At 46.9% G+C, this 27215-nt stretch overlaps 1 protein-coding gene across 6 annotated transcripts in view; it reads right to left on the bottom strand.

The window, feature by feature from the left end:
- The window catches only part of ST7 (suppression of tumorigenicity 7), a 596792-nt gene that overhangs the window by 144357 nt on the left and 425220 nt on the right, over nt 1-27215 (bottom strand). For 5 of the 6 annotated variants that reach the window (XM_069627934.1, XM_069627938.1, XM_069627936.1 and 2 more), the window contains 2 exons: nt 14024-14126; nt 163-313 (listed from right to left, as the gene is read on the bottom strand). In XM_069627934.1, the coding sequence (XP_069484035.1) occupies nt 163-313; nt 14024-14126 (254 nt within the window). The remainder of the gene's footprint in view (nt 1-162; nt 314-14023; nt 14127-27215) is intronic. The other variant, XM_069627935.1, reaches the window with a different exon arrangement.

Raw genomic sequence — 27215 nt, 5'->3', positions numbered from 1 at the left:
ATCTAAAACATACTGTTTATATGGTGTTACAGCTCCAATCACTCATATAAACTAATATATTAGGTCACAGGCTCAATGCATTCATTTTGGCAGGATTCAGAGTTTCAGTTCAACCTAAATAACTTTTATTCTCGTGAGATATTTTGGAAAAGATGTACTTACTGCCTTCCCACGTACAATGTAAGAGATTTAAGGCGCCCTCCACCCTTTTCCAGTGCTGAAGGTGAAAGAACGCGTATGCTATGGCTTCACTGTCCCCTCGCTTCAAGATATGTTCAGGGGGTAGTATTAAACTTTTCATTTCTAGAAGATACTGGAAAAAAGAAAAGAACAAGAGGTTCAGTTCTGTTACGTGCCTGGCAAGATGATGCACACACAATATGAGAGGCTGCCTACATGCGTAAGACAGAAACCTCTGGGCTACTGCATTATGTGCGCCATGCAGACCACTTATACTTATATGTGCTGAAAACATTTCTTATAACGCACATGCAGTAAATATGCCAAAGGTTATTCTTTGCGCTTGGAATAACCAAGCTATAGCACTGGATGTCCACACATAAGTCGCCATCAGCCTGAGGCTTCAAACCCACCCCCCCTTCTCTCTGATAGCCGGAGGGCGCTTCACTGGCAATGGACCAACTACAGTTTTTCCAGCAACCCTATAACTCTGGTGCACATAAATTATGTTTACTCAGACTTCCAAAACAAGTTCTCTTTAGATTTGCTTGCTGCCCGCCTATCTGCACCCCCCCTCCAGCCAGGACACATTTGGAAACTCTTCAATTAAAAGGTCTCTAAGTGAGAAAGGCTTCCACCATCAGATAACCGTAAACCTCTTTCTGCTTACTGTCCATTTAGGATCATACATTCCTGAACCGTATGTGACTAAACCTTGCCACCTAAAGTGATTTGCATTTAAATATGCACACCTATTCCGGGAAAGAATGCCACTTCAGTCTCATGTCACTATCTTTTATTCAATGTACCCATTTCCCTGGTATTTAAAGATAGCCTTCCTTCGACAGAAAAGAAAGTAGCATTCAAACATGTCTGATTGGTAATCATTGCATTTGCATACTGCTTTGAGTGACCATTCTATCTTGCAACGTGGGACGCATGCACAAAGCAAACATTTTTTAATAGTGTTTTAGCCTACTTTTGAGCACACCATCTGGGAATCCAACAGCTGACGGACCTATTGGAGAGAGGTTCCGTCAAGAACGAACAAGGTTCTGATTCTAGATGAAGACTATGATTACTCGAGCATTATTCTGGGGGAGGAGGATTTGGTAGAAGATCTCTCATTCCCACAACGCATTTGGTTTTTCAGGGCTTCGAATTCAGCAAAAAAATTCATTCTAAAGAAATGGAAAAGTGAGGAAACGCCAGATGTGTCAGAGTGGATGTTGGACTTGCAACAAATATCTAGGATGGAGAGACTTATCCTTTACTGTCAGAAAGCCTGGTTTCAAGGGGGGTACTGGGGTTGTGGGAGCCACCTTGTGTAGATGTCACCTTTGTCCCCATTGCAGGTCTGCTTGGTGCTGTACTGTGAAGTGGAAGCTGGGGAAAGGCAGAACCAGGAAGATACTACGCTTCCCAGCATGCTTAGCCCCAAAAACCACACCCCCAGCAGTCCAGGAACTAAAATCAGGCACACAGGGCCTGCAAAGGCGCGGGCCGACGCCCAAACCAACGTGCAAGAGTACGCGCGCATGCGCGCAGGAACTCATCTTTTACTCCGAGCGGACGCATCTTAGAGAAACTCCAGGCTGATCACAATACGCGGGGCCAGACCTCACCTGCAGACATCTCTTGCGGCCCCACGAAATAAAAGCTAAGTTACTTTTGACTATTTCGGCAATCGGAACGGCACAGTTTGAGTGGGAGGGACCCCGGTTAATCCCGCAACGACAATCTAGGGAGATCAAAGGGAAAACCCATACCAGGGGGAATCCGTTAACTCAACCCCGGGCAGGACACTAACCGCATGTGGCACCGCACGCTTAGCATGCAATAATACTAACTGGAAAAGGTGCTTCTAAGGGTTCAGACTAGGAACCATACTAACTGTTTTCTTTTTGACAGGCATCGACACCGCTTCTGGGGGCAGTAAGGTCCGACTACAGAGCGAACCTCTCATACGTGAAATGGACATGAACAGCCAGAGCTAAGTGCAATTTATGTTCATGTATTGGTTTAACTGTAACAGAGCAACAGCTTGTTTGGGAAATCAGTAACGTTGTGCATATATGCTGTTTCCCCTTCATGACAATCCAGTGTTTGGGTGTGGGCATTAGTGTTCTGGTGTCAAGAGGCAAACTCAGTGCTTAGACATAACTGAGTGCAGCGCCTCGGGTGTTGCTGGATAATCGGTAAGAAGGCAAGGGACAAAACTAATGCCACTGTTTAATAGAGCGTTAAGCTTCATGTGAGTGTGAAAGTGTGAGTGACACAATAGCTGAATGTCTACTGGAAAGCAACCCAGGAAGCTCACAGGACAAGAGCTCAGGAGCATGTTTTCCCCATAATTCCCCTTCCTATCCACCTGTAATTCCTAATCCTCTATCCGGTTTCCCTAACTCCCCGTAACCCATCCAATCCAAGGACCTTAACCCTCTTTCCCCAAAGGGGTCACGGTGGCCTGTGTTTCTGCATTAAGCCAGGCGCCAAGACCGCCAAGGGGAGGTAGGTGTTCGTGCTGCTTCCGCGCTGGTTGATTAAACGGAACCTAACATTTAAAGAGACAAGAAAATAAATGTATATGATCACATTTGGGAAAGGTTTCTAGAATTGTGAAATATTAGTTTAATTACAATGTTGCTGTAAGAACAACTTTAGCGCTTTACCAATGTTACATAGCCAGACTGTGAAGAAATTAATTATATTCTTTTTTGTATATATGTACCATCTTGATTGTTAATGTAAGGTTTATTTTTGTTTTAAATGTTTAAAGTTCAATAAAAATGTAAATACAAAAAAAGAGTCTTTTAGCCTAAAAAAATGGAAATAAAAGGAATTGGAACTCGGATAATATGTAGTGCAACATTACCCAGACGGGTCTCATGGCGCACGTCACAGACGGGTCTCATGGCGCACGTCACAGACGGGTCTCATGGCGCACGTCACAGGACTGCAACTGGAAGTGAAGAGGCGAAGGTGGGTTCTGACAGAAGAGAGGAGGTGAGGTGGGCACTGTTCCAGAGTTTGAAGGCTTGGACGATGAGTTTGAAACATGGTACAGAGAGGACGGGATGAATCGAGCTTCTGAGGGTCTGTGGGGGGGGTGTGGTACACAAGTTTATTTTTGAGGTCGGATAGTTAAGGCAGCAAAACGCTAGAGAAACCACTTTAAACTGGACTGGTCCTCTCAACCCTAACCAGTGAAGGGATTGCCTAGAATTTGACGCAGGGCCCTGTTTGCAAATTATGTAGTGAATACCAGAGCACAGTTCTGGGCTCTCTGTAATATCTCTGTCAAGTGGCAAAGGACCACTGCCTAGTTGCATAGATGCACCTTGGGCTAGATCAGAATTGTATTTTTTGGGTGTCTTTTGCCTAACTTTGTGGGCCCCCCAAAGTATGTGATTTTGAGATTTTTTGTGACCAAAAGGAACTTCTATTATCACAGCAACCATTTTGCTGATGTGCTTCCATTAGAAACCCAGGTGGCTACATTTTAAGCACCCTATTCTGGCTGTAGTGTGATTCTTGCCATGACATTGTATTGGAGAGCAGGGGAGGCATTTTTACTGCATTAGTAGTTCAATGCACACCTTTATCGTAGCCAATGGGATACAAAGGTAGTTGTATATTGGTAAGTAGGGAACGCGACCACGGTTAGATTGGGGAAATAGTATTTATTATACCCAGCATTCATAAGCATCTACATCAGGCCCCACCGACTGGTGAATGCAGGCGTTGGACTTTGAAACCCGCATCTCCACGTCACCGGTGCCGTCACAGTCGATGAGACGCTCTTCTCTCTCGTGCCTCTCCAGCTGCCCACAAAGTTAATGTAGCTAGTGAAATACACGATACTACACATCTCCCCTTCTTAACTTATCTAATGTTACACAATTAATGTTCAAAATATATACAGTTCAATACAGTTCAAAATATATACAGTCTTCCATTGGCTCAATGATCCCACACAAAGTCTGTCAATCCACGAGGATCACAAATGATTCTTCCTCTGCTTGACTTGCGTGATATATCTGTTTTAGGCTTTGGCAAGGAAACACTTTGCAAGTTCTTCTTATTCTCTACACTCCTATCACAATCTTTCACATCACTGGAGCTATCATTACCATTGACTCTCTCATCCTTACCATGTTTTGGCACATTCACTTTAGGTATATCCCATGCACATACCCTCTCCATATTCCAGACTCTACCATCCTGAACCCTCGCTGCATGCTTAAACACTTCAACCACACCGACAGGTTTTGACCACTTGCACGGGCCATTTCTCAAAACAGGAGGAAGCTTGATCCTCACCAAACCCCCGACCACCAATGGTGACTTCTTCACAATTTTTCCTACGGATCTATCATAAATGTCCTTGTTCTTCAATTGCATAGTTCTGATGTTCTCACACACATCTCCAAAATCTTTCTTTATGACAGTCATCCTTTTCATCCAGGATGGCGTCAACTTAGTGTTGGCCTTCCGACCTCTACTCATTTCAAATGGTGATAAACCTGTGGTGCAGTGTGTTGTGAAACGATGAGCATTAATCTTTTGTCTGACAGCTTCTTCCCATCTCACACCATTTGCCCAGGCCCATCTTACTGCATCTTTTAGTACTCTGTTAAAACGCTCAACTACCCCATTGGTCTGAGGGTGGTATATTGCACTTCTTTTGTGCACAATGGAATTCTCATCACAAAATTTTTTCATTTCTTTCGAACGGAACTGGACACCATTGTCTGTTAATATGCTTTTTGGTAAACCTTCCCTTCCACAGACTTCTGTTAAAAATTCAACAACCATTTTTGCAGTCATGCATGGTTTGATCATAACTTCTACCCATCTCGTCAATAGATCAATGACTACTAGGCAATATTGTTGTTTTCCCTCACTGCAAATTGGACCTAATATATCCATACCTAGGTCGGCCCATACATTACTCGGAAGATCTGTAACTACCATGGGGTATTTCTCATTCACACACCCTCTATCACTCTCTTTGCAAAGGATACAATCACGTATTTTTCTTTCGATTTGTAGATCATATCCTGGCCACCAGAATTCATCACGTATTCTTCTCTTTGTCTTAACAACACCCTGGTGACCCTCGTGGCCCAGCGTAATGATCCTTTGGCGCAGACTTGCAGGTGGAATGATTCTGTCACCTCTCATAATTGTATTATTCTCCACCTTGAGTTCATTCGCTACTTTCCAAAATTCGAACAGCCCATTTTCCTCATATTTGGCTTTGATCAACGGATTACCACTTAATAGGATTTCTCTCAATTTCCCAAGTGTTATGTCTGATTCCTCCGCATTTTCCCATTCCTTCTCCGATATGGATAGATCTTCAATATTAAGTACGACTTCTGGGTTCATATCTTCATCATTATCCATCTCAGAAACATTGGTGAGTCTTGAAAGACAGTCAGCAGCACGATTTTCCGTACCTGGTACATACTTCACTACACAGTTGTATTCCTGCAGGAGTATGACCCACCTTTTTATTCGGTTCGAAACATTTTCCAAGCCTTTATTCATTATGACATGAACCAATGGCTTGTGGTCCGTGTGGAATTCCACTTTTGCACCCCAAATAAAATTTCGAAATTTTTCTGCAGCCCATTTGATAGCTAATGTTTCTTTCTCAATGGCTGCATATGTTTTTTCTGCACCTTTCAACAGCCTAGATGCAAAAGCTATTAGTCTTTCCTTGCCATTGATTTCTTGTGTGACCACTGCACCAAGGCCTACATTGCTGGCATCCGTTGTGATGATTGTTTTCTCTCCACTCCTGAAATTTTTCAGTGATGGTGCCTTATTCAACTCATGTTTTATCCATTCGAATTCTTCTTCACATTCAGTGTCCCATACAACTGATTTCTTCTTCAAAAGTTCTCGGAGTGGAATGGTATGTATGGCGAAATCGCGCATGAATTTTGAATAGTATTCGGCCATGCCACTGAAAGTACGCACTTCTTCCTTAGATTTGGGTCTTGGCATATTCTCTATGGCATCCAATAGTTGTTTCTTCGGCCGTACTCCTTCAGCTGATATATTATGTCCTAAATATTCAATTTCACAACAATCAATTTTGCATTTCTCTTTACTTAATGTCATTCCAGCTTCATAAAGTTTCTTGCATACATATTGAAATCTCTCATCGTGTGTCTTTTGATCAATAGCATGTATTAATATGTCATCCTGGAAACATATGACACCCTGGTCTTCTGTAAACAGGTTATGCATAATCTTCTGAAAGACAGATGCCGCCGATATAAGCCCAAATGGCAACCTCTTATATTGATATAGACCATCTGGTGTGATAAATGCTGTCATGCACCTAGATTCTCTATGTAATTTTACTTGATGGTATGCTGAGGTTAAATCAAGAGTGGAAAAATGTTTCGATGGCCCAATGGTGGAAACTATTTCATGGATGTTGGGAAGTGGGTGTCTGTCAGGAATTACACATTTATTTAGCTCCCGCATGTCTACACATATTCTCAATTTCCCTGACTTCTTCCTCAGGACAACCAATGGAGATACCCATTCACTGGCATCGATACTTTCTATGATACCTTGGTCTTCTAAACTCTTTATCTCTTTTTTTACTTCCTCTCTCATGGATAAAGGGATGTTGCGAAGTCTCTGTGCTACTGGAACACACTCAGGTTTCATCTTGATTTTATGCGAGTAACCCTTCAAACATCCAATCTCATTCCTGAAGACACATTTAAACATCTCTTCGTTAGTTTTTGTATCATTCATTCTTATGTGTTTTCCTGATTTCCCATTTTCAATGTTCATTACGGAATCATCCGCACTGGCATCCAACTTAACTTTGAGTTTACTTTGATGAGTCCAGCTTAATAAAGGGATTCTGCCTGACCTTGTGATATATATTTTCCCATTTGCCTTCCTGTCTTTAAACTGTAGTGCACCCCAAAACCATCCGATAACATCAATTCTTATTCCACCATAAGATCTAGGTCTTATGTCTGATTCATGTAAATATTCATGTCTTCTTTTATCCCACATATCTTGCGGTATTAAGGTGTATTTGGCACCAGAGTCAATCATCATGTGCATATTCACTCCATCAACACACACCATAGCCTTGGGACTTTCCAATTCCTCTTCATGCTCTTCGTCCATTATGATAAATACGCACTCATCATCTTCTCCATTGCTGTCATTATCATCCCCGATCCAATTCATGGAGGTATTTTGTGCTCTGCAACATCTAGCATAATGGCCCTTGCCTTTGCATTTCCCACATATGATCTTCAGTGCTGGGCACTCAGGATTGTCTGCCCAATGATCTGTACTATCACATCTAAAACATTTCCCAGTATTTTTCCTTCTTGGACTGTTCTTCTGCCCTCGTGAGGGAGAACTTCTCCTTCTCGTGTGTATCTTGGATACTCCTTTACTCCTTTTGTCTTCATTCCACGAAGGTTTACGAGTTTTGTCCCACTTGTTCTTCCCACCGGTTACTTCCATCACTTGGGCTAATGATTCATTATTCTTGTTAGTGTTCATACTACTATTACTCCTTGGTGTGTCATGTCTGACTTCCATAGACTGTACTCTGTTCTCTAGTTCTTGAACGCATTTCTCGCTATGTTCAACTTCCTTGGCTATTCTTAAAACTGTATCAAGGGGTGGGTCATCTTCAGCCCACAACTTTTCTCTCACCTTACTGCTTCTGCATTCCAGCATAAACTGATTGCGTATTCTCTCATCCAATTGAGCATTGAATTTGCAGGTCCTGGCCAATTTTCTTAATATAGTTACGTATTGTTCAACACTTTCGCCTTCTTCTTGGACTCTTTTCCCAAACTTGTAACGTTCGAGGATGGTGCTCAATTTTTTCTCATAATGTCTGCTCATCTTTTTTACTGAGCACTCGTATTCATTCAAATCTGCACTATCTTCCGGTGATAGCTCAGGCAAGTCTTCAAATTTTTCTTGTCCAGCTGGCCCTAAACAGTGCAATAAGAGTGACTTTCTTTTTTCTACACTGCAATTCTGTCCACACACTACCCCTGAGTAGTGTTCGAAAGCTTTAATCCACCTCTTCCATGGAATTGATGGTTCTCCCACTTCTGATAGGAAAAACATGGGGGGTGGAACACCACTGAATGCCATGATGGATAGAGCGTGTGTAGATTTATTGTTTATGGAGCATGCAGTAACTGTATTGGTATTCTACTGGAGAGTGCAATGTGATGATAATACTCCTTATGCCCGCCTTGTGCGTTTGAAAATTCGATAGATATTTTATGAGATGAGGGTTTTAACTGTAAAATTATGTTTTCAAATTGTATTTTTGGTTGTAAGCTTGTATTATTCTCAGTTTCCCTATACTGAGTCTTTAAAATATGCATATGCCGATTTTAGTGCTCATTTACACTATGCAATACGGTAGTTTTTGCTGTCCGTAATATTAGTAGTGATTGGTTGGCCCTTACGTGTCCGGAAAGGGCGGAGACTTACTTGTTTGGCCGCTGCAACGCTAAGGAAAGCGGAGCGGCCTCTGTGGATCTAGTCGTTCTTCCGGTAATACGGACTGATTAATGTGGCCGCTGCAACGCTCGGAGGGGAAAGCGGAGTGGCCACTGGGATGCTGTATTTGTCGCGGAACCGCGGTTCTTCAGGGGAAGGGCGGTGGAGCCTGAATCCTCGTCGCCACTTGTAGTATATTGGTAAGTAGGGAACGCGACCACGGTTAGATTGGGGAAATAGTATTTATTATACCCAGCATTCATAAGCATCTACATCAGGCCCCACCGACTGGTGAATGCAGGCGTTGGACTTTGAAACCCGCATCTCCACGTCACCGGTGCCGTCACAGTCGATGAGACGCTCTTCTCTCTCGTGCCTCTCCAGCTGCCCACAAAGTTAATGTAGCTAGTGAAATACACGATACTACAGTAGTCCCAGCACCGTTCATTAGTGGCCTTTGTCTGTGTGGCCCACCAAGCATGGAGAGAATTGCTGTGTTGCTGACGTAGGCTCGCCCCGGGCCAATAAAGACACCTGACTAAGTTTAGTGAAGTGTGAACTGGTTTAATGTCTACATCGTATGTGGGAGGGCAGGGGGTCTCCGAGTGTTGATAGGCTGGCTATACACACATTTGCATGCTGCCTGGAAAGTGTCTGGCTTTGATCAGCCCGAGTGAATGGGAAGTGGGAGACCTTGTGCATTCCTCACATCCATTACTAACAGAACCGGAAGACTGCTGCTGAGATGGCCTTCTCCGGAGGGTACTGGTATTGCCGTACCGGCTGTGCCCTGGTCCTTTGTCTTTGCATCTCTGCTGGCCTTGGCTGGTGAAGTCCATTGCTAGGCTCTGCCTTTACCTAGTCCAGTCTTCCTTGCTGGTTGGACTAGTTGCACTTGCTGGACTTTTCCATTGCCTCCAGGTGCTGTAACGATGATAACATCCTTCTCACCCAAGTGCCTAAAGATGAGGGTCTCTACTTGCTGCCCTGCCCTGAAAATCTAAGGGGCTGCTACCTGCTCAGCCACAGTGCCATCACGGTACATCACAGGTTACCTCGGCGGTTGTATTCCTCGTAGGGGCATGATCCTCTAGGTGGACCCTGATCTTCTGGCTCGCTATGCTCTACCCCCATTTTCTTCATTCTACTCCCATCCGATCTTGTTCCCCACCTTTTTCTTTAACCTCATGCTCCCCTCTCCCTCTCCATCCCACCTCTTGTATCCTCTGTCCCTCTGGTCTTCTCACACTCCTCTACCACTTACCTGTATCCACTTCCTCCTCCTGCTGCCCCTTCATGCTCGAACCCTTCCCTTCCCCACTGTATAATTTTCACGACTCCTCTCGCTCCTGTGATGAATTTGATGTCATCACTCCTTTCCCGGAGGTAGCTTCTCCCTATGTGCCAGGGGATGGCAGTCGCTACCTGATCCTGACCCTGGGGTCCACTATATGAGGGAGGACCACAAGGTGGGAGGCGACCCCTCAGGGGGATGACACAACATAATTGGAGTAAGTCATATAGCCCCATTCCCTTTTGGGGATGTTCCCTCCATTCATATTGTAACACACTCCCTCAACCACTTGCTATATCTACTTCAATTATTCCTCAATATGACACAACAGTGTGTCAACAACTAAGATGAAGAAGAGGCAACAAGTAGTGATGATCACTCCCAATGAGTTCGAACATCAGCTTCCGCAACATCACACAAGGAACAGCATGGTAAAAACAAGACAGGAAAGAGGGACGGAGCAATGATGACTAGGACCGGTAAACCAACACAGCGGTCTTGTCTTTAGAAGTTGTTCAATCATTCTGGGAAATTTAAATCTGCCACAGCTGACAGACAGGAGGGAGAGCTGCAGATGCAGAGTTGTGCCTCGACCTGTGCTGACACCGGTCAGAACGTTGAGAGAAAGTGCAGTGTGGAAGAGAATCCAGACAGTGGAAAGAGAAGCTGGGATGCAGAAAGTCCTGCCACCCCAGAAAGAGAAACAGCAGGAACCGGGCACAGTAGAGAAGAACACAATGAAGGCGCAGCGGCTAACAGGACACCCGCTGAGCCAGCAAATTGAAAGGAACAGAAGCGGAAAAATGTGAGGGACACATAAAAGTACCCGGTAAGCCCAGGGAAGACGGACAGGTTACCGGGTTGCCTGAAAGTGTGTGCTGTTTTAGGATAAGTAACACAAGAGACGCAAAGAGAAGCCTGTGACAAGATTAACATATTTGTGAACCATCCTACGAAAAGGTTGCTGAACCCATATCGCAGGAGAGAAAGCAAAGTAAATCCGAATGGTCCATGAAAAGGGGCAGAGACCCAATGTGTGAGAGAAGAAGCGGATATTGAAACGAACTTCACCAAACAAGGCTCGATAAGCCAACATTGTGCAAATCTCATTTCATCGTTAAAAGTAAAAGTAACTGCTTACAAGTCATGACAGGAAAGTATACCAGGCAAAGCTAAACGTAGGGAGCATGGTATTGGGTGATCAAAAGTGGTTCCCAGTTAACACATTCAAGGCACAATTGGAAGGTTGGTGGGGTGGTGGGGGTCAGGTACCGCCCCCTAACTCACTCACCCCACTCCTGGGGTAGGAAAGGCTCTAGCATTCACAGTGGTAGGCCTCCTACCAAAGACTGGGAGGGGTTCCTGCTCCCCTCAGACAGGGTCAAGGCCTAGACCCTGTCACAATTCACAAATGGGGATCCCTGTGTACTATGTCTAAGAGCACCTGAAGAAAATACAGATTGAGTGATGCAGAGTTACATCACCGCAGAAGCATCTCACGAAGAGACAAAAGGACCCGAGGCTCGATGGATTGAAGCAACGCTTTAGCCACCTAAGGAGCAGAGCAAGAAAGTAGAGTAACTAACAAATCTGAAGGCAAAGAACGAATTCCTATAACTAGCCAATAAGCAGTGACAAGCTGGAGAATGAGGAGGAGGCCTACAGAAGCCCAGTTGTATCTGCCAGAAATGTGTCAGAAGGGAAAGGGGCCGTTGAGATGGGAGGAGTAGGAGAAGAGGAAGCAGAGGACAAAGAGGCAGAGTCAGAAAGAGGAAGGAGGCAAAGGCCAAGACTGAGCTTGAGACCTATTGAAAGAAAGGTCTTGGAGGTTATCAATCACCAGAGGACCCGATCCTAACAGCTGTGGAAAATCCTAATGAGTGGTCTTGGGAGCTGGACCAACTTGGTGGCCGAAGGTCAAGAGACTTCTTGCCAGTGGGAAGGGCACAATATACTCTTACCAAGAATCCAAAGGGCTCTATATCCCTTACTAGGAGTGGGAAGAGTTCCATATCCATTACTAAGGATGTATGTGTAATGATGCGTAAATATTTGGCAACAGAAAGTGATCACCAGTGTAACCTACTCAACATGATTCAAAATAATAGAAATGTGTATAATGGTCACCACCTAGAAGTTGGCATGTCGAATAGGTTTTCAAATTAAATCCACATTTAGACATACGTACATTCTGTACATGAACAATTTCAATTAGAGAAAAGATGGATTAGATGAAACACGTCACACAACATATCCCCCATAGTTCACCGCTACATCTCACAGCCTGGTCCCGCCTCTTCCCATGGGCAAAGGAGATAAAATATTATAGTTAGTTTTATTGGGGTTACCCCCAAATTCTTCAGACTTTGCCCCCCCCGAACCAAGAACCCTCAATTTGATCCCCTTTCACTTCCTCCGCAAGGGCTGCTGCATCCGTCCCACATTTTGTTGTCGCTTCATCCGTCCCCTTACCAAGAGTCCCTAAATCAGGTAGGCACTAAATCTGAGAGACTGTTTTGCATTCAGAGATCCTGGGAGACACTTGCCTACCCACAAAGGAAGAGAACACTGGCACTGTATTGTCCGACACACCCCAACACTATTTGCTAAGTAATTGTCAGAAAAGGCCTCACAGTTATGTCCAAGAGTAACTTGTTAATCCTGTAAGAGTTCATCCCTACCAAACACAGTTTTATGATCTGCTGACGTGTCACATGATTTACCAATCTATCCCAGTATTCCATAAAAAAGGTGGCAGCAAATTAGCACTATTAAAATGTCAGTGGGGCTGTAAATTAAGCAGAAGGGAATGGCTTATTCCAGGTTACACAGACATATGCCGTAAAACAACAAAAACAAATTCAAGTTACAAAATAGAGAAAGATTGCAATCCCTGTCAAATCAATGGATGGACTTCCTATGCCTCCTGGTTAAAACACACCACCATAAGACGTAACAAGCTAGCTGTAATGTCACTAATATATGTAATGTTATTAGGTCGTGTGTAGTCCGACACCTGCCAATTGGGAACACGATTGGCGCTAGGACCTGCAAAAGAGAGAGAGGGGTAAGGGTTGGAGGTTGTAGGGAAAGGCAAGATGCGAAACTTGAGATGCTGATGTGTGCATATTAGAAGCACTCGCTCTCTGAGTGCTGTTAAAAGTCTAAGCGAGTTGGGTAGGGCATGTGAGGTCTGTGTTGGCAGAAGAGAACATTGAATGGTGTTATCCTGCTTTGCTGCTTGTGAACAAGTTGGGCCTAGCAAGCAGCAAGAATGGGGAGCTGTGTGCAAGGGGCCTGGCTTGTGATGGGTTGATGAGCGAGCTGTACAATTTGCTAGGCCTAGCAGCTGGACCACTGTAGCTTTCCTTTTTGCGGGCTGCCCGGTACAATAAAAGGTGGAAAGATTGAAGATGTGCGGGTTAAGGAAGGGTGCCCACTTGCCCGCTTATTTCCCTTCCTTCATGAACCCACACACTGCTGGCTAGGGAACTCTCCTTATGTGAAGCTGCAACATCAAGTGCCAGGACTATAAAGTAATTTTAAAGGTTCTGACTGACCACAGAGGTATGCAAGTACATCAAAAACATGAAAGAACACAATATAAAATACATTGCAAAATAATAATGCACATGTATCTTACAAAATGCAAGATGGTGTCCTTTTGGCCAGTTTAAGCTACTTCAAATGCATAAATTGCCTTTTTCAATTTGTCTTGGACGCTAGCAAGGAACCATAGCTAAACAAGCTTAAGGACTGTCTTCCTTGTATATTATTATTGGAATACATCATGTGGACGCCCTGGGGGGAATGTCTGCTTACATTAGGAGTGTTCCAATTTTTTTTTAAAAGAAGGCAGTGGTTAGGTGTAAGCGACTCACACGCAGCAGGATTATGGCATCACTTGCAGCACTCGACTTCAGAGGTTATGACCGCTCATTATGCTGCATTCTAAGTTAAATGGCGAGGTCATGATCTTCCAGGCCCTATCCCTTCTCAAGAAGTGGCTTCGTATACACTTACTTTTGGCACATGTGGGTTAAATTCTACAGCTCTGTGAATGGCCTCCACGGCATTCATCTCTGCCGTACTAAGCCCCCGCCGAGACGCGGCCTCTGGAGAGAATCTACAAGAGCAGGGAGATAGAACAAGCAGTTTAGAATGATTTGCAAGAGGACAGCCAGGTGAATCAAGCATCATATACTAGCAAGTGCATTTCTCTCCTTAGCAGGTGAGTGAAAAGAAGGAAGAACAAGAAAAGAAACAATGTGATGAGAATAAATCAACCTGCACCCGAAAGGGAGAAACAAGCCAACCCGGACATGTTTCGGTTGCCCTGGGCTTCATCAGGGTGGCCTAGATTGAGTCTCAAGCAAAGGGCTCTGTCCCGATTAGCTAAATCCTGACTACTGATTTGGGAGCCAGGTTGCATTTGTTTACATAAAGTTGGATTTCTTCTGCTATGGTAATGATAAGCTAGAAGTTGATGGAAAATACTGCCGCCAATATTGATGTTGCCCTATAAGCATGAACTCAAACACTTCAATCACATTTTATAGTTCTCTCTTGGAGCTCCATTGAGGGAGGCCTTAAGCCCCTATCTGGATGTGTTTGCTGTTCCTAGAGACTCAAACCATACCTCAAAGATGAAACCCAATGGGGCTGAAACATACAGCTGCATCATGAGGAAGGTAAACAGTGTAATTATTCGGGACTGACAACTCTATTAATAAAGAAGTTAAAGTGATATGCATACGGGCGATGGCATAGACTACGATTAAAACAAGAGGGAAATTGCACTCCAAGGTATACTCAGTAATTAAGAAGTGCCCTCTTAAGTATTTCCATCAATCCGTTTAACACACAATTAGAAAGCAGCATTTAATTAGTCTGCGACCACTAACACATAACACATGTTTTTGGACATTGTTAAACCTATGAATCTGGCTAAGTACACGGTCACGCTCGGAGTAACAGTGATACAGTCTGTTCTCCAAGGTGACCGACGTAACAATGGACGCAACCCAACACTAACCAGACTATGCTGTCACTTCCTTACACCACCTGCCAGACTGCTAACCCAAGAGCCTAACAGCCAGATACTACGAGGGGAAACCAGCAGCAAACTCTCTCCAGCAGAGGAGTCATTGCTCAGAGGAGTGCATGGGTTTCTTTAGGTAATTGGCCAGATACAACACATAAAATGGGCATTTCTACACTCCTGAACTTTGCACACACAATAAGTTAACCAGTAGTGGAAAATTAAGTGTGGAGTAGGCGCTTGCTCTTTGGAGGACTACATGTGGCCCTACTGTATGAAGCAGGCCAAAGTCATGTAATTCCCATATATGGCTAATGTACCAGAAATGCACAATTAAATCACAGCATGAGGCGTTTGGCTGATTTATTTTAATATGAAGGCTTGAGCTGCTGCTTTCTCATGAAACCCCATACAGGGTTAATCACTATTATTATTAGGGTATGTATTGAACGCGGACCTAGCATCGGGAAGCAACGGCACGCTTTGCAATCATAGGGGGTAGAGCATAATGTGGGAAAGAGAAAAAGGGAACGGGTGGGGAATTGGCAGCAATGGGGGAGAAAGTGGGGAGCAGATCAGAGTCCCAGGTAGGGTGGGGAGTGCAGGGTGTGAGGACCTAGGTGTTAGGGAGGAGCCATTCCTTGAAAAGGAGGATCTTGAGCTCTTTCCTGAACAGTAGAAGCGATGGGGCAAGTCTGATGTTGACGGGGCAGAGGTTCCAGAGTTTTGGAGTGTAGGCAGAGAAGGCCTGTCTTCTGGTTCTTAAATTCCTGCAACTTCAGAGTTCAAGTCTTCACATTTCCTTACGTCTGGTGGCTCACATGCCTCCAGAGATGCAGAGTTTCTCAGTGGGGTAGCTTGGGGATTTCAGGCCTTGAAGATGATGCAACTGGATTTGATCACTAAACGGAGGACAATTATCAAAGCCAATCTCTTGGCACCTTGCATTGCATGAAGACCAGATATGCTATGTGGGCTTACATCTCATCAGTCTATGTCAAGAAAGGAGGCACGTATAATGCTTCTAATTCTTTTTATGCCTGCTCAAGCAGTAACTTTTAAAAGGCAATTTCAACTCAAAACTACATTCCCATATTCCTAGGGCAAATGGTAGACAAAAACAGAAAGCCAATTCCCATGGCTGCATATCCAGCTTCATATTCAAGGAACTCCTCTTTCTCTCCCTTACTGCTCATGGAGAAGATAAGTACCCCTTGTTCTCTTAATTTAATAGATCTGCAAGCATTAATGTTGCATAATGTAGGAGGTTTTGTGGGGAAATTTGGAGTTGTGTTTTTATCTTCCCTTCATTATGTGACTTCTGTGTTCCCTTTAGGAGTAATGCTGCGCGTGCTGCCCGGCGTGACAGCTGCAGCACTGATCATCAACTGGAGTGTTCGGAGCATCTCACCCTACGTATAAGGTGGAGCTGGAGTTTAGCTCAACAAGAGTTGACCAACGAGTCTAGTCTTTCCTGCGGCTGACGCAGGCTACGCACCTCTACATGCACAATGCGAGTTGCATGTCGATCTGAGGGCTTAGAGTGCTTTTGCTCCCAGCATACAATTGTTAGCAGATTTCTTATGTAACTGTCAATGTTGGAATATGTACCCACAACAGGCACTCAGCAATTGACATTGCAATACGGTAAGCAGCTATATCATTGTTGAAATGCAGGGTGCCTCTCTGCATATACTAAAAGCCTGCATGGTTCAAGGGCCAGGTGTTTGCGCCGGTAGGGTAGCTGGGGCCTCCGTGTGGTCAACTTGTATGTGCGCTCTTATTTCATTTCAATCGCTAACAGCACTTTCACTTCCCAGATAGCTCATTCATTATTCAACTTTTTGGCCAGCTGGCAAAGCTTGATTCTACACCTATTCCTGTCCCCATGTCTCTGTGGTGGAGAGCATATATTAACTCAGACTACAAGGCCCGCGGGAGAGGTCCACTCCGTTATTAGTGGAATACCCCCTGTTTTTGGGTGCATTCGGCGTTCCGCTTAGCCTGCATCCGTTGGGGGGAGGTGAAACACTGCAACCAGTACCGAGGCCCCTGCCACCACTGAACCTTCAGCGTATTTACAGAGAGTAAACGTAGGTTCCATGTGTCAGCTAAGGATAATAAGGGCCGCTGTAACACAAGTGAGCATGACCCCAGGAGGAGTCAGTGCTCAAGACACCTCCCCCCACCCCACCCACACAACCTTCAAAGAGGCTATTGCACACCCTGCTGTTTCGTGTTCTACCCAGCCTGGCTACCATTCTGAGGGGGAAGAGACCTGTGTGTTTTGACTTTGGCACAAACCCTTGGTTGTCCCGCCTGGGCTCCATATTGTCTGGGCAGGCAGGAAGTGGGGGAGGGGGGAGTCTTCCACCCCCCTCTCCTTTGTCTGCCAGAGGGCTTGAATAGGATCAGCTCCCACTGTGGATCTGGCTGTCCGGTTTGGACAGCCAAACGCCCCTTTCTGTAAACTGCTGAGGAAGATTGCAGAGGAGTGAGTGCTGAAACTGTTTAAAAAGTGAGGCTTCTGCAGTGTAAAGCAAGTCGACCACTGGAAGATGAAGTAACCGCAGAAGAAGACGACCAGAGACTCCTGCAGACCCTTTGCAACACCACAAAGCGACCACTGCTGTCCTGACCCTGTTTTCTGTACGACAGAGGAACTCCGAAGAGGACGACTCCTTCCCTTTGACTGGTGGGAACAACCAGTCCCAAGACAAACCTCCTTTTGAGCCAACTCACAAGGTCTTGTGAGTTTCCAGAGGGTGAGAAACCCCAATACCAGAAGACCTGCTGCCCATTTCGAGTGCATCGTCGTGGAAAGGCTTAGCTCGTGAAATCTTTGCTGAGCCCCCAAGGATACTCCAGAGATCCAATCCAAGTCGCCCAGACCCCCTCAGCAGAGTGTAGAACTGTGAGAAGCAAAGAAGATTAACCGGGCGAATTGCGTCCTTTGCATGTGCTGCAGAAAAGGTGACAAATCCACAGAGTGACCCAAGAAGTTGATGAAAGCTGTGCCAGAGGTCCTCCCTCGAGACTGTTGCTGAGAGATCCTATTCATTATCATGCCTTTCTTCATCAGACCAAGGAATCCGGAGTTCGGGCCAGCACAGTCACATCGAAGAGAATCCAGCCACAACGTCATCTTCAATTCTAACGTACTGTGGGGAAAAGGGTATTGGTTACCTTGATCCGTGAAGTCACTCCAGAGCATTGGATTGCACCCAGAGGTGTACAGGGCAACCCCCCCACTTACCTCAGACCCAAGCTGCTGCTTGTGTCTCCTTATTGAGTCCATAACAGGGTCTCCACCGTTAGTTGTTAACTTGCTGCTAACTTAAAGACTAGAGACTTGAAGAAATCCACAGGAACTCTTCGTATTCTGCTGCTTGTCAAGAGTTTGAGCCTTCTCCAAACTTCCTTTAGCTAGGGTTGTGTTTTCGGACTTAAAAGACTTGTTGTGCCGAAGAAACCATCTCTAGAACGTTGAACAATGCTAATGTTACACTAACTACCCATTTTCCTTCCCTAAAATCACTGTCGTTAATGTGTATGCAGAGTAAGGAACAAGTTACTTACCTGTAACTGTTGTTCTCCAGCATGGGACTGGCATGGATTCACATGCTCATGAATATTCCCAGTCATCAGGCCGGGAATCCTCGGTAAAAGAAAAAACAGTTTCACTTTCGTTTATAAACTGTCTTTCTCCTATAAACCAGTCACTGAGCTCTGGTTCATACTTCCCGCAGCCAATGACTGCCCTCTCCCTAAGTCCCTCCTCTGGCAGCCACCTTCAGATATGGTAGCACGTAAAGTGACAGTATGACCAAGAAGAGCCGCAAAGGGGCAGAAGGGAGGGTTTGCATGTGAATCCATGCCAGACCCATGCTGGAGAACAACATTTACAGGTAAGTAACTTGTTTCTTCTCCAGCATGGGGTCTGTCATGGATTCACATGCTCATGAATAAAGAATACATAGTAGTACATACATACACAACCATGGGAGGTGACACGGCTCAACAGAAGCAATTACGCTTACGTTCTTACGAGGCTCACCTTCAAGTGAACAGGTAGTGTAGAATTGCTTGGCTCACTCTGGACTCCTCCCTGGAATCCCTGTCGACGCAGTAGAATTTCATGAAAGTGTGCCTAGACCTCCACGTAGCAGCCCTGCAGATGTCCAGCAGGAGCTCTCCAGACAGGAACGCCGTCGTAGAAGTGATCGCTCTGGTAGAATGTGCTCTCGGACGGCCAGGCAGCGGTCGGTTTGCCAACCAGTGACAATGAGTAATGCAACCAGAGAGCCACCTGGAGATTGAAGCCTTGGACAAGGCCTTCCTATGGTTCACAAGACCAAAGTTCACAAAAAGCTGAGAAGTCTTTTGGAAACTCTTTGTGCAGGCCACACAAAACGTAAGTGCTCAAGCCACATCCAGCGAGTGCCAAGTCCTTTCAGCAGACGACGAAGGCATCGGAAAAAATACAGGCAACACCAAGAGTTCGTTGGGATGAAATTCCAACAGAACCATCGGCATGAAGGAGGGGTGCGTCCGCAGCACCACCTTTGTCTCGTGTAAAGTCAAGTAGGTCTGCTTGCCTGGATCTCACCCACTCTCCTGGCAGAGGTGATGGCCACAAGGAAAGCTGTCTTTCAAGAAAGGAACTTGAGAGGAGCATGATGCATAGGCTCGAAAGGGTTCCCCATGAGCCTAGTTAGCGCCACATTGTTCCCAAGCTGGAGCAGGTGCCTTGCCCGGCGGGAACAAACAGAACAGTCCATTAATGAACTCCTTCACTAGACAATGTGACCAAAGAGAAGACAGTCCCAGGGATCAGGTGTAGCGGGAGATAGCGGCCAGATGCAATTTGATGGAGGCATGAGCCAGCCTCGACTTAGCCAACGACAACAAGTACGGAAGGACTTGGAGGGCCGTGACCCTCAAAGGGTTAATCTTCTGCGACAGGCACCAAGTCAAAAAACGCTTCCATTGGTGCCCGTAGCACTCAAGAGTCAACATAACGCCCTGGCCCTGGCAAGTACCTCCCTGCAGTCTGCCGGCAACTCATACACACCAAACTCTAATGCTGCAGGAGCCAGGCCTTCAGGTTCAGCGATCCTGGGTCGTGGCGCAGGATTGCGTCTCCTTCCCTTGCAAGCAGATCCACAACCACTGGTAGCTTGACTGGAGGTGTCGCTGACATGCTGAGAAGGTCTGGGTACCAGATCTGCCTCGGCCACACTTGTGCGACAAAGATCATCCTGCACCGACACTGGTTGACTGATGACTCGTAGTAGTAGAGGCAATGGACGGAACTCGTACAGGAACAGGTCTTCTCACGGGAAGGAGAATGCATCCCCCATGCTGCTTCCCGGCTGGGGGAACCTGCTGGCGAACCTCTGGCACTTGGTGTTCATCGCCGTCACAAATAGATCATTCTGGGGTCTGCCCCACCTGAGGAAGAGGCTGTCCACTTGATCCTACTGAAGCTCCCACTCATGGCAAGAGCGCACCTCCCTGCTGAGAGAGTCGGCATCAGTGTTCTTTACTCCCGTGAGGTGAAAAGGAACGAGGAACATCCCCTGGGAGACAGCCCAGTCCCACAGCTCCTGCGCCTCTCTGGGGAGCGCTGGTGACCTGGTGCCTTCCTGGTTCCTGATGTAAAACATTGTGGTGGTATTTTCTGTGAAGACTCTCACCACCTTGCGCTTGAGAGACGGAAGAAACTACTTCAGGGCCCAAAACACTGCCTGAAGTTAGAGGACGTTGATGTGGAGCTCCTTCTTCTCCAGCAGCCACAGGCCTCTGGCGTGGAAACGTCCGGTGTGGGCTCCCCAGCCCTCCAGGGAAGCGTCCGTAGTGACCGTCTCCTGGTATGGGGAGCTCTGGAAGTCTGTGCCCCCGGCGATGTTGTAGCGCACACCCCACCACCTTATCGCTCAATGGAACTTCTTGTCGAGAACAATACTGTCTTTGAAGCTTCCGGACACCTGGATTCAACGGGAGTCCAGGAATTCCTGGCGTGGTCGCATCCGCAACCTGCAGAGGCTGAGCAGGTAAGATACTCAACAACACCATTTCGAGCAGCGACTTCATGGTCCTCACCATGGATATCTTCAGTTCTAACAGCCGTTGCACCTTGCCAAAATAGCCGCTATCCTCTTGCCCTAGGGGGCCGCCAGGCAGGACACCGTGTTGAGCCTGGCCCCCAGTAATAGCACGTTGAGCGATGGAGTCAAGCAAGACTTTGCATAGTTCACCGAGAACGCCAGATCCGTCAGCAGCCAGACGGTCCTCTCTGTGTGATTGACGGTGATGTCTCTTGCCCTGGCCCGGATGAGCCAGTCTTCGAGGTACGGGTACACATGTATCCCCTGTAGGCGGAGATGGGCCGCCACTGGAGCCAGGCAATTCGGATAGACTCTGGCCACTGACTTCAGCCCGAAGGGGAGAGACTTGAACTGGTGGTGCTTCCCTTGTACGACGAAGCCCAGGCACATGCTATGTTTTTCGTGAATGGGGACATTAGAAGTATGCGTCCTCTAGATTCAATGGTGACAGGATGTCTCCCTCCTCCAGTTGGCCGAGCACGTGCTGCAGCGTGACCATCCTGAATTTTTGGGACTTGATGTACTTGTTGAGTCGTCATAGATCGTGAATGGGTCTTCTTTCTTACCAGAACATGGCCCGAACCTCCAGCAGCAGTTGAGGGATGTGTTGTTCCTGCCGGGCCACGCGCGGTATCCGCTGGCACTTTCGCTGAAACTCCAAAGTGTGTCCATGGGCCAGAGTGTCCAGCCCCTATCTATCGGTGGAGATGTTTTTCCACACACTGATGAAGTTCCCCAGCCGGCCCCCCCACCGGGGTGCAGGGGTGGGGACCCGACGTCCTGCCCGGTTCAGTCCTCCTTGGGAGCCTTCACGACAACGCCGGCCACCTCATCAGGCTTTGAAGCGACCCCTGTAGGGTTCCTGGGTTATGGACCGGGAGGGCTGGCGGTAAGAGGACAATCCGCCGCCAAAACCCTTCAAAGATCTGTTTCACTTCTCACCTGAGAAACGAAAGGACGGACGGTGTTGCTGCAGTGTACCCAGTGCACGGGCCGTCTCTGTGTCGGTCTTGATGGCCTGTAGAGATTCATCGACAGCCTTTCCGAAGAGATTGTACCTGTCGAACGGCATGTTGAAGACCCTTGCCTGGACCTCATGCCTAAAGTTGGGAGCCTTCAGCCAGCCAAGATGACAGAGGCAAACACTGTTGCCCATCTGGCGGAACCCTGTGTCCGCAATGTCCAGGGCCACGGTAATGGCGTGGTCTGAAGCCACCTTGCCTTCCTGAAGGATCTCCATCTCCTTGACCCGCTTGTCCTCAGGGAGGAAACCCAGGATCAGAGCCAAAAGCTCCCAGTCGTACCTGGCCAGGATAGCTAAAGTGTTGGCCGCTTTGACCGTTGTCGCTGCCGAGTAGATGACCTTCTACCCACAGCGTCCAGCTTCTTCCCCTCGCCGTCCGGGGGAACGGAGGCTGAAGACGACAGGTTGGACGACTTCTTCCGCACAGCAGCCAAGACCACTAAGTCCGGTGATGGCTGTGACTGCAAACACTTGGGTGCAGACTCCAGAACCAGTATTTCTTTTCAAGCCGGTCCCTTTTCGCCAGGGCTGAGGCAGGGTGTTTCAGCAGCACCAGACGTCGTCCAGGAGGGGCACTGCCAAAATGGTCTTCCTTTTCACCTCCTGGCGTTGATAGAGGAAGCCCTCCTTCTTCGTCTCCTCCAGTGTGAGCTGGAGGAGTTCCGAAGTGCGGGCGATCATCGAGTGGGAGGAACCCACTACGTCCGGTGTGTCCGTCCCGTATCCCTACGGGGGAGGACACAGGCGGTTGGAGCAGAGGCATAGGGTGCCTCTTCCTTTTCTTAGGCAGCAGTGGCCCTGGTGTCAACGGGGTCATCACCGTTGGAGCGGTTGGCGGTGCCATCTGCATCCTCTTCTGAATCTCCGACACCAGTGTGTGGAGGATTGAGAAAAAAATCATGTGACAGATCTCTGGGAGGTCCCTGGGGAGTAGGGTCGCTGGGCCCAGTGCCTATGTGGTCGCCTCCGCAGACTTCGTCGGCGCCGCCTCCAGGATGTACCTCCTCGACATTCCCGTTGTCATCCCCAAAGTCTTCCAGAATGGTGTGAATGGAACGCTCGTCCTCTATGTCGGAAGAAGAAATATCTGTGCATTGGAGTTCTTCCACGCCACCCGGCTCCTTCTTTGGGTCCTGAGGGGTAAGCCTCGGGCTGAGCGACGGCTTCCTCTTCTCCGGGGTCTTCTCCGTTGGTTTTGCTGAAGTCTCTCGACTGGGAGAAAGAGACACCCTGGACGACGCAGGGGTGACCGCAACCAGCTCGATAGATGCAGACGACTTAACCTGTATCACCTGGGCCTTCACAGGCAGGTCGGCCACCTTTTCCTGTTGCTTGGCCTTCTCCGGTTTCTCCTGTAGCTTCCACGGGGTAGCTGACTTTTTCTGCGGAGAGCTGGAGCGATGGCTGGAGATTGAGGCCGCTGGAGATGATGAACGCGCCCTGGCCATCACGGGACCGCTTGCACGGCGAACCCCGACGGAACCGGACTCGCAGTGCTTGGCCTTGTCTTAGACCCCCATGGATGGATTGCCCTCAAAGGACTTAGAAGCCCACTCTGGCCTGCTGGATCCAGAGGAGGCATGCCCTTGAGTACCACACAGGCCAGGGGCCTTGGATTTGAGCCACGCCGCCAGCCTGCTGTGCCGATCCTTCATAGTATGCTTGTTAAAGCCACAGGAGATCTCGCAGTCTTCCTCCTTGTACATCAGGTGAAGACAATATAGGCACTGGGAATGCTTGTACACCACGAAAAACATTCTGCAAACCGCAGCTGTGGCAGAGCTTGAAGAGGGAACCCCCGTCCTCCTCCTCCAACATGATCTGGCGTGCGGTGTAGGCCCGGTGGCATTCTGGAAACTTCTCGACAATTCCGCCCTTAAGGGATGATGAAAGATGCCGAAAAAAGGATCCCTGTTAGTCGGATGTTGAAATGATAAAGCACACAGATGCGATCGAACAAAAATAGGATTTTCCTAGCAAAAAAGCATGAAAAATGCAGAAAGCTCTAAGAGCGAAACACGAGGGCTCCCAACACTTGGACGTGCGCTAAAAATCTGAAGATGGCTGGTAGAGGAGGGGCTAAGGGAGAGGGCAGTCATTGGCTGGGGGCAGTATGACCGAGAGCTCAGTGATTGGTTTATAGGAGAAAGACAGTTTATAAACAAAAGTGAAACTGTTTTTTCTTTTACCAAGGATTCCCGGTCTGACGACGGGGAATATTCATGAGCAAATGAATCCATGCCAGACCCCCCACTGGAGACATTTCTTACGATATTTCTGCTAAGAACCGCAAGTGCATGTAGTTACCGATAATACGATAGCATTGTCTTTTCACTTTCTAACATTGCAACAAATGTAACCGCAAATAATCACAAACTAAGACGTTTCTGTTGAAATGTATTTTCAAGTATTACGAAGTGTTCTTGTGTCAATGTATGAAGTATTTAAGGTGATTCTGGTGTAAATATAATACATATACAGGATACATTACTCACCGTAATCGTATTTCTGATCCTTGTATCTGCTTAGATTCACATGCTATGCATAGGCCGACATCTAGTGGAACAGTTGTTTTCGAAATGCAAAAAGGGGCATGAACAGGGTGTGCCAGTAATACTATCCCTTGTGTGATGTCCACCGTACCCATAGTCCTTCACGCGTCGAGGTTCCTCAGGTTGTTTTGTTCTGACATGAGGTTGCATGAAGTGTAATGTGAGTACAGTTGTATCCAAGCAGATATAGACAGAAAGCTCATATAGCATCTATGCACCTTCTCCCAGGGGAAGGAAGTGTGGGCACATGTGAATCTAAGCAGATACAAGCCTCAGAAATACGATTACAATGAGTAATGTATCCCTTCCGAGGCTTGTGAAATCTGCTTAGATCACATGCTATGCATATATTAGCGAGCAGTGTTATGAGAAGGTGGTGGGTCGTGGGAAGGAGCAGCGGCAAAAAGATGTTTTAGAACCGCTTGTCCCACCTGTGTATCTGCTTTGGAATGTGGGTCAATGCAGTAATGCTGAGTGAAAGTATCTACTGAGCTCCATTTAGCTGCTTTGCAAATGCTGTCTAAGGGGATATTTGTGATAAAGGCCAGAGTAGCTCCAGTGCTCCTTGTGGAGTGAGCTCTTGGTGTAAAAGGCAGTGTTTTGTTAGATGATGAACAGCATAATTGGATACATCTTACTATCCTTCTGGAGTTGGCATTTTTCGAAATGCAGTCTCCTTCTCTGCCTCGTGCTATGGAGACAGTTGATCTGTTTTCCTAAGCGTTCTGGTCTTGTTTACGTAGTAAAGGACCGCCCGCCTCACATCTAGAGTATGAAGTTTTACCTCAGCTGAGCAAGTTGGTTTCTGAAAGAAAGCTGGAAGCTCAATGGATTGGTTCACGTGGAATTTAGAAATGAATTTAGGGGAGAACCTAGGCGAGTACGTAAAACCAACTTATCTTTATGTATGATAAAGAAAGGTTCCTTCACTGACAATGCTTGCAATTCACTAACTCTTCTTAAGGAAGTAATAGCCACTAAAAAAGGCAGTCTTGTATATCAGGTGTCTAAAGCGTGACTTATACATAGGCTCAAATGGGGGTCCCATGTGCTTTGCTAACACTACATTGAGGTCCCATCGTGGTGGTGGGTTTGAAATAGGAGGGTGGAGTCTTTTGACTTTAAATGACTGGAATTTTCCACCACGATACCTTGCTTTGAGAGGTGGTATAAGCTGATAAAGCCGCCAGGTGGACATTTACAGAGTTGAACACTAACCCTGAGTCTAACAAGTGGAGCATATAGTTGAGAATGTGAGAGGGAGTACATTCTAGGGGGTTTATTTGTTTTGACTGACACCAAGTTATGAATCTCTTCTACTTGTCGAAATAACAGTGTCTAGTGTTAGGTTTTCTTGCCTCCTTGAGGATATGCATACACCGCTGTGGTAGATTAAAGTGTCCGAATTCTATGACTACAGGAGCCATGCTGCCAAGTTCTTAGAGTGTGGCTGAGGGTGTACAGTTACTCCTCCGTGTTGGGTTAACAGGTTGGTTAGGTACGGGAGCTTGAGGGGATCGCACATCGCCAGTTTGCGCAGATGCGGATACCATGGTTGTCTCGCCCACACAGGAGCAACTAGGATGAGCGTCATCTGTTGCCTGTGTATTTTGTTCACAATCCTGCTCATTTAATGGTGTCGGGGGGAAAAGCATAAGCAAATTTCCCTGGCCAGTTCATCCATAGGGCGTTCCCCTTGGAGTCTGGCTGGGGGAACCTGGACGCGAAGTCTGGGCATTGCTTGTTTTCTTTTGTAGCAAACAAGTCTAGTGTGGGATAACCCCATTGAGAGAAGATGTGGTCTACGACGCTTGAGTGTAGTTGCCACTCGTGTTTCTCTGGTAGGGGATTTCTGCTCAGAGAGTCTGCTAGAGTGTCGAGTACCCCTGGAACGTGTTGGGAGGATAGGGCTATCCCCCGTTTAAGTGCCCACCTCCATATTCTTTGTGCCAACTTGGATAGATTTGGAGAGTGTGTGCACCCCTGTTTGTTGATATAGAACATGGCAGTTGTGCTGTCTGTTAGAATTAGAACCGACTGGTTCGTCAGTTGCATCTCGAACGCCTGAAGTGCTTTGAGTACTGCTAATAGTTAGAATAGGTTGATATGGTTCTGTGTAGTGACCTGTGTACACAGACTGTGTGCTGTGTGATGAAGATAATGAGACCCCCACCCGGAAAGTGACGCGTCTGTTGTGAAACTGCTTGCGCCTCTGGTTTGTGGAAGGGTTTTCCATTTAACAGATTTCCTTTCGACCACCAGCGTAGGTTTTGTACCAGTGTTGGTGAAACAACCACTAAATCGCCCCACTGACCACTTGCCCGAGACCATTGGTTCGCCAACCACTCCTGCATTGGTTGCATCCGCAGACGTGCGTGTGGGACTAGATAAATGCCTGAAGCCATCATGCCTAGTAATCGCATTGCTTTGCGTATGCTTATCTGGAGACCGGCTTGATACTGGTGTATTTGCCGAAGCATGTTTAGCA

This window comes from Ambystoma mexicanum, chromosome 12, assembly GCF_040938575.1.
Source record: "Ambystoma mexicanum isolate Mex_15411 chromosome 12, UKY_AmexF1_1, whole genome shotgun sequence".
Taxonomy (NCBI): domain Eukaryota; kingdom Metazoa; phylum Chordata; class Amphibia; order Caudata; family Ambystomatidae; genus Ambystoma; species Ambystoma mexicanum.
This window is presented reverse-complemented; position numbering and strand designations above follow the sequence as displayed.